At 39.7% G+C, this 8,029-nt stretch overlaps 1 protein-coding gene across 1 annotated transcript; it reads right to left on the bottom strand.

Moving 5' to 3' along the window:
* Nucleotides 1–287: 287 nt before the first annotated feature.
* RPL19 (ribosomal protein L19) lies at nt 288–6,140 on the bottom strand. The gene is made up of 6 exons (XM_072414908.1): nt 6,066–6,140; nt 4,256–4,362; nt 4,052–4,174; nt 3,492–3,612; nt 1,846–1,956; nt 288–487 (listed from the first exon to the last, which is right to left on the bottom strand). Exons 1-6 carry the CDS (start codon nt 6,068–6,070, stop codon nt 361–363), a joined length of 594 nt encoding a protein of 197 aa, XP_072271009.1. The 5' UTR covers nt 6,071–6,140; the 3' UTR covers nt 288–360.
* Nucleotides 6,141–8,029: the final 1,889 nt, after the last annotated feature.

The raw sequence follows: 8,029 nt of genomic DNA, 5'->3' as shown, positions 1-8,029 counted from the left end.
TAGGGAGACCCCCCCCCCCCCCCCCCTCCAAAAAGTGAAATTAGTCATGAGTGAAAGTAATGCATTAGTGAGAGGAAGCCAGCCTGTCATGATTACTTGTACGAGTTATAAAAAGGCAAGGTAGAGCATGAGATCACATACAAAGAAATCAAATTTATAGTGAAGAACGGATTGATGGGAAAGAGGAGGCTTGGAAATCGGATTATGCACAGGACAGTGGTGCAATCTGACTAGACCGCTGGGTGTCTTGGCAGATGGGATAAGTAAAAAAGGACTCGGGCACTAAATGGAGGGAAGAGGAATTTTATTGAGCTTGCACAGAGCAGTACTCTATATATACAAACACGATGATGCAGGGATTTATTTTTTGCTGGACTCCTCTTCCTTTGAAAGAGTCTTGATAATTTCCTCTTTCTTGGCCTGAAGTCTTTCTTCACGGCGCTTCCTTGCCTCCTTTGTCTTGGATCTGCGAGCTTCTGCCTGGTCACTGTAGGAACAATTAAGCGCTTGTGAGAAAAGACTGCAGAACACTTTATGCTTATACATTATAAATTAACCAAAAAACAAGCTCAGTTTGAATATCCAAAAAGTTTTTGTGATCCGCGATATGACACAAACTAGTTAGCAACATTGTAAAGAATGCATCAAGTGCTTGTTGTGAAGTAAAGGCATTAACCACTTTTTTTTTATGGCAGGAATGGGAAAACTATGGCCCTTTAGGCTTTTTTATTTTTATCCAGCCGGAACTCTCTACTTCAGCAGCTCCGCTGAAGTAGATCTGCGGTCCGCAGCTCTGGCCGGTGCCTGCCTGAGCGGGGTCAGGAGAAGGACCCCGCTGGGGGGCTGAACCAGCCAGAGCCACGGACCATGCTCCCTGTACAAATTCTGGGCGCAGGGAAGTGGGCAGAACAACCCGTCCACTTTGCAATCGCAGACTCAGATCTGCGATGGGAGAGTTGGCAGGGTTATGTCATCATGACGTCACATTCAGTGACACCCGTCTCTGCGTCCGTCCATCCTGGGCCGACCCCCCTGCCAAATTTTAGAACCCACTGTGGCCCCAGAGCCAAAAAGTTTGCCCACCCCTGGTTTATACAGTGCATAAAGCTAATTTTGTTTTTATACCTTTTGTGAGGAATGCCAACACCCTTCCATAGGGTTTTTATCTGGGATATCCTTATTTGCCTAGTGGTTGAACGTGGACTTTTTTTCAACCTTACCAGCTACACTCTACATTCTATTTTGTACACACTTCTATACCCATGCAGGCAATGAAAGCTGCCCAGGAAGACTAGCAATCACTAATTAGTGTGTCAGCTCCTTAAGTGATCACAACAGCTTCAGTACTGACACCTGCTGTACTTCATTTGGACAATGTTAGAAAAACATTTTTGCTTCTTTAATCAATAAAATCAGATAATTACTAAAACACTGAACAATGTAAAAATGTAGTGTTAACCTTAATAATCCAAATATACCACTATAGTCTGACAAGCACAAGAAATTATGGAATAATTTTAGAATCCTATTGAATATGCAACTTCACTCCAAAGTAAATGAAAATATTTAGGGAAAGAATTTATATGATATGATACGATACATGTTATGATTTAACCTCCCTGGCAGTCTAAATAATCAGTATTTTTAAATGTAAATTTGTTTTCCTCAACAGTAAATTTAATCAAGGGTTACTTGATTAAAGCCAAGTGGTGAACAAAATGGACTTGATGTTAGCTTGACATAACTCTGAACCAGCAAACCAAGAATAGACCCATTGGTTAAAAAAAAAACTAGACAAGCTGGACAGAATATCAATAATGTACACATATAGGCAAAGGTACTTACGCCAACAGCTTCTTGCGAGCCTTGTCTGCCTTCAGTTTATGGATGTGCTCCATGAGAATACGTTTGTTCTTAAACACATTACCCTTGACTTTCAGGTACAGACTGTGGTACCTAAGATCAAAACCAGAAATTAAGCAACTAAAACATGGCAAGGTCTTAAATAAGTTTCATAATATACTTCAATGTATACACCAGTTTAAATGGTTTCCAAAACAAATTGAGATTAATAATCTGTGTTTAAAGTGGACTTAAACTACAAAATGTTTACTTTATATGAAAGGGTTGTCTACCCTTTTATGTAAAGTAAAAATAACTTTTTGAGGAAAGGTTCAACACGATCAAGGGATCCGCAGGATTAAGGCAAGTGTAATTTTTTTTCCAGTTGAGTCCTAGCTATTTTTAAAAGTTCTGCTTGCCAGGTTGGTGCCTTCATGCTCCACCTTTAATACTTTCTAAATCTCAGACCCAGGAGTATGCAACTCAGGTGTTCAACCTATTTGTCACACAGTCATCTGCTTCTTTGTTTCAGGTATGTGACAAAATACTGAAACCAAAAGATCAGGTCTACATGCAAGCAATTCCTTTTCTTGAATGAAAGTAGAAATGGCAAAAGTCCACTTTCATGGGGTAGATGTGTTCAGCTGGGGGATGGCTCTGAATAAGAACAATGTAGTGTTTGACTGTAGATGTGAGGGTGTTGAGACAAACAGCACCCGTCAGGAACAGAAGAACTGCATATCTATTAAGGGTGAGGGGTGTAATGCATAACAATGGGTAGTGGTAAGGAAGAAATTACCAACACTACCACAAACTAGTTGACAGGGTTTGGCAAGTGGTGAGGCAATAATGTAGATGTTTATCTACAGTCACCCATTCTCCACTCAATGTGCAACTCTCCTCTAACCCTCCCATATGACCTGGTATTTTGTACCCCATTTGGGTCTCCAAGATGATCATAGTAAGTCTAAGGAAGGGGAGTAGTGGGGGGAGGGGGGCAGTAAGTGCATGTTCAGGTGTTCCCCATTGCATGGAAATTAGTAAAGTGCCAAGCTCTGAGCACTTTTTGTTCACCACTATCATTCCTTGGTTACAGTCGGCTGGATAGCAGCAGCAGAATGAGCGCAGGTGAGTGTCAGACACTAATGGACCCCTGCACTAATTCTTTAAATGTAGGATAGTAAAAAAAAATAAAAATCTAATCTAAGAATGACTTTAAATACATCAATACAGTCTATCCCACAGCAAATATGCAGAAGTTAATTCTTACTTCAGTGATCTATGTACTGGTTGTTGGGGGACTAGATAATACTGAAAGCTTACACATTAGCATTTTAACTTGGCCCCTATTAAAAAGCGTGATTTCACTGACCACAGGTTTACATTAAAATATCCCATGGCAACAATAAATAAATCTCACAAAGTTTAGAACGGTGACATCTGCTATAAATTGACCAGCTAGATCACCAGCATCTATGCACAAGGCACAAGTGGAAACAACCAGATATACACTATCTCTGGTGAAACCAACATTTCTCTTAAATCTCACAATGAGTCCAAAGGTTTCACTATGTTGAATGTTAGCTGTGCAATTTCAGCCTGGTGGTGGAGTACAGCTTTCTGTCTTACAGTGCTTCTAATACACTTACATGTGCCTGTCAATCTTCTTTGACTCGCGGTAACGGCGGAGCAGGCGGCGAAGAATGCGCATTCTCCTCATCCAGGACAACTTTTCAGGCATACGAGCATTAGCAGTACCCTTTCTCTTACCTGCAAAAAAGTGTGACAACTTTACCAATGAAATAATACCAAAACATTTTAAAAATTACATTGTATGACTCAAAGAAAACATTTGATCACATAGTGGCTTGCTTTCACTACTCCGTCCCTTTTATCAGCTCAAACATCATGGTGAAAACCCATGGTCCAACAAAGGTTTACATTAGAATACGTCAAAGTGAATTTGTACCCAAAATCCATCAAGATTTAGAACACCATTGTCTCCTTGTACTGCAAAGTAATTCAACACTGCATCTTAACCTTTCTGTGACTCCCAATTTAGGAAATACATTACCCCACCCACAAAAAAAAAAAAAAAAAAAAAAAAAAAAATAAAATACATTACCCAAAAAAAAAAAAAAAAAAAAAAAAAAATTCACATAACTGAATACATTTCAAACATTAATATCTCCAGTGCCAATTAACTTACCGATGCCCATATGTCTGCCCTTTCTACGTGCAAGAGTATTTTTGCGGCAACGAGCACGAGAATGGACGGTTACTGGTTTGCGGATAATCAGACCATCCTTAACCAATTTCCGGATTTGCTGACCTAGGAGAAAAGACCAGAATAAGAGCCTAGTACCAATAAATCAATACCTGCACAAACCAAAAGGAAGTAAAGACAACTTACGGGAGTTGGCATTGGCAATCTCATTGGTCTCGTTTGGATCCAGCCATACTTTTTTCTTGCCACAGCGCAGAACGCTAGAGGCAAGCCTCTTTTGAAGTCTGAGCATGCTGAAATAATAAAATGAATAAGGTTTCTGAAATCAACAATCACTGAAAATTAACTATCTAAGTAGTAAATAACTGTCACACGTGTCTTCTGTTTAAATCTATTAGTTAAGTATCTATGCTTTGCAGACTATCCTACTGATACACCCTAATACTCTAATGAAGTAATATCCAATCTGAATAATGACCAAAACTACCTGTTGATCCTGACAAATCTAGACAGCTGATAACTAAGTGGAGGTAAACAATGCAGGAAGTTACCAGTTCTGTTACAGTTATATCTGAATTAGAAGCACAACCATGTTGAGATGAGAAGGAATGGTGTAAAGTCAACCTAACATGTCTTGACCTGGTGTGACAAAGCTGCATAAAAAAATAATATACAAGTGTGTGTAAATTTATATATATATATTATATTTATTTTATATATATATATATATATATATACACATATACACATACACACACACACAGCTCAAACAGACACTCACCCTACGAATGTTGCAGACACTCCAGCTAAAGCTTGGGTCTAAATACATGTTTTATATGCGCCAATTAATTACTGGTCGATAATAAGAAATTCAGAGCTGGCCTGTGCTTTTCTGTCTGTTCCTAAAAACTATTTACCCCTGGCCATTCATCACTCCCCATGCTGTGGATAAGACATAAGGGGAGATAGGGCAGCTTGAAAAGATAATGGGCAGATCTGACAGCACTTTAACAAAAATATATAAATAGGCAGATGGATAGCTCGCTTTAACTCATCAACCACAAAAGCAAATTAAGAGCAAACATTTCTGGAAGATCAACACGGATTTGCAGGGCCTTTTCATCAAGTGCAGTGACAAATGTTTTAGGAAATCAACAAATGGTAATAAATCCAGGCAGAGGGAAACTCTAGAAACCCCCACTAAATGTCCAGGAGAAACTATTACCTATCTTCATAGGAAACCCCTGAACTAATAAGTAGAGTCAATGCTTGGATTAATATACCAGATTTATAGGGCACCAACATATTACACAGCGCTGTATAATAAATAGGGGTCGCAAATGACAGATACAGACACAGGAGGAGAGTACCCTGCCCTGAAGAGCTTACAATCTACAATTTGCACACATGAAATTCATCCATTAAGGAAGTTTTGTTTCAGCATGCTTTGCTAGCAGATAAAGCAGCGCATGTTGTTTAGGATTAAAAATAACGAAGATGTCCACAATAATTTCCCTTCAGTGCCATGATCATCAGGACAGAGGAGACATGGAGTGACAATATCCCACATGCACGACTCGTGCTGAACAAAACTTTATTCAGACCTTTTAAACGGACACTAACACTGAAGGCAGAAACCTCCAGTCTGTCACTGGCATAAAGTTAAAGTTCTTTATTTTGTCTTTAAATCCAAAAAACATGGCGATAAATATATTGATATAGGAGGATCTTAACACACATAAATATATAAAATACTGAGCAGTATAGGAGTGGATGTAGCTGCACTCATTATGGGGCCACAGGCTGGATGAGGCGCCCTGTCACACGTCAGAGGCCTGTATGAAGGTAACTAGGCACACGGCCTCCTAATACCGAATCCTAGCCGCGATATGTTACAAGGGATCTCATTTACTACCCTCCTAGGAAGTCACCGCACTTTTCCCGGGACTTCCAAGCCCAATCTTAACTATTTTCTATAATTCTCCCCAGCTCTCACCTCATGGCTGCTGCTCAGCTCTAGATCAGAAAGGAAAGGAAGTAGTCGGGACGCAACCATTATCATGAGGGGTGTTTCCACGGCAAGGGGATGGGAGGTGCTAACTTTATAAAGTACCGCCAAATGTTCTAAGTTCACTAAAACGAACACTTTATACTCTATTACAGAATACTATAACCAAAATGGAGAGCTGAACAGTAACAAAGACAGGATTGTTAATGATTGTTATAAAACATACTCCCCCGTTCAGTGAAATGGTTTGGCCGAGCATGAGTGTTGCATTTTCTAGGAGTAGACGGGGGTGGGGGGAAAGAGAGACTCAAAATGGCGGACTGGGCTGAGAGAAGTGTGAGGGGGAGGGGCTTTTCATGAAGTAAAAAGGGAGTTTAGGACAAAGTGACGTCGAAAAACTAAAATTTATATTGTCAAGCGAATTAATGCTTCGCTTCGCTTTTCTGTATACACTAGCTTTAAAAATGTACATTTTTTGAGTCATACGTAGCAATTTTTTGTGAACAATTGATTGTAATAGATTGTAAGCTCTTCGGGGCAGGTTCCCCTCCTCCTCCTGTGTCACAGTCTGTATCTGTCTGTCACTTGCAACATCTATGTAATGTACAGCGCTGTGTAATATGTTGGTGCTATATAAATCCTGTTTATTATTAATAATATTACATTTACAACATAATTCCCTACAAGTGAATGTAATTTTTCCTGAAATGGATAATCCAGAATAGCATAGTTTTGGTTAAAGCTGTGTTTCTCTACCTGAAGAACCCTTGAAATAACTTCAGGGAAGGGAACTTGAAAAGTTCTTCAGGGAACCTTTCTATAATAATATATATATTAGTGTGGTGGTCAGTGAGATGAATGCCTCTTACATTGCTGGCCAGTGGGAAGAATGTCAGCCTTACACTCTGCCTTACTGAGGCACAAATTGCCCAAAGAACCCCTAGCAAGCTCTGGTGGTACCCTAGTTTTCCAAGGCAGCGGTTGCCAACCTCACAGATCACTAAATTGATCATTTTAAATTCTGAAAATCATTATTAAGAATCTTTTTAAAGGATTAAATACATTTGTAAAATAACAATCTTCCTAATGGTGCCTGACGAGGACTGTGGAGGCTCTGATTCATTGAAGTTGAAGTATTACTATTGTTACTATTATCATTAGTTGCATTACCTTTGGTATTACTAAAGAAATGCAAAATTCTTGTTTGCTTTTTCTCACTCATTATGGGTTTATTTCATTTGAATCTAGGACCAAACAAGAAATTATAGTTATCACAGTCAAACTTTTTCATGCCATTAAATATAACAGTTATAGAAAATACACAGTTAAGGTCATACTTACCTAAAAGAACATCTGAGAAATAAGCCAATAAAATAAAATAATCGGGTGAGAATCGGTATTGGTGGAGCAGGGTGACTGTTGTAATGGTGGAAACAATACTGAAGCGAACGGCTCGGCAATGGCTGCCTCATACAACTTAAAAAGAAACTAAACTGAAAACTGGCAAAAAAAAATACACTTACCTTTAACCCCGCAGGGCAGTACGATCGCTCCGGGGGTGTCTTGCATCAGGTCCCGCGTCCTCCCGACATCCGTCCTGGTGCCGGCGCTCGGGGCGCCGGCATCTTCTCCTCTTTTCCTGGTTCATCATCCTACGTCACCCGACCCATACACAAGATCGGGTGGCGCAGGATGAAAAAAAAATTGCCGATCTCACTGCACATGCATGAGATTGGCAAATGCTTCTGGTTGCGCGAAAAGGCTCCTTCTGCGCATGCCCAAGCAAGGAGTACCCAACAGCCTCTCGGGATGTCTGATGTAGGTATCCCAGGAGGCTTTGCACTCCCAATTATTGTTTTTCCGTCTCTATTACAGTTCATGAATTTAGTGCAATATAAAGGTGAAATTGTCATTCAAAATTTAGGAATTTATTAAAATAATATTTTTGGTTT

This window comes from Pyxicephalus adspersus, chromosome 6, assembly GCF_032062135.1.
Source record: "Pyxicephalus adspersus chromosome 6, UCB_Pads_2.0, whole genome shotgun sequence".
Lineage (NCBI taxonomy): Eukaryota > Metazoa > Chordata > Amphibia > Anura > Pyxicephalidae > Pyxicephalus > Pyxicephalus adspersus.
The sequence above is the reverse complement of the archived record's forward strand: the minus strand, read 5'-3'. Positions and strand labels throughout refer to the sequence as shown.

Bases quoted from the DNA above. Each gene is read 5' to 3' on its own strand.
- RPL19 (XM_072414908.1), bottom strand. The intron at 1,957-3,491 runs GTAAGTGTATTA...TTTTGATCTTAG, and splicing joins AAGAAGATTGACAGGCACAT to GTACCACAGTCTGTACCTGA. The intron at 488-1,845 runs GTAAGTACCTTT...TTGTTCCTACAG, and splicing joins GCTCGCAAGAAGCTGTTGGC to TGACCAGGCAGAAGCTCGCA.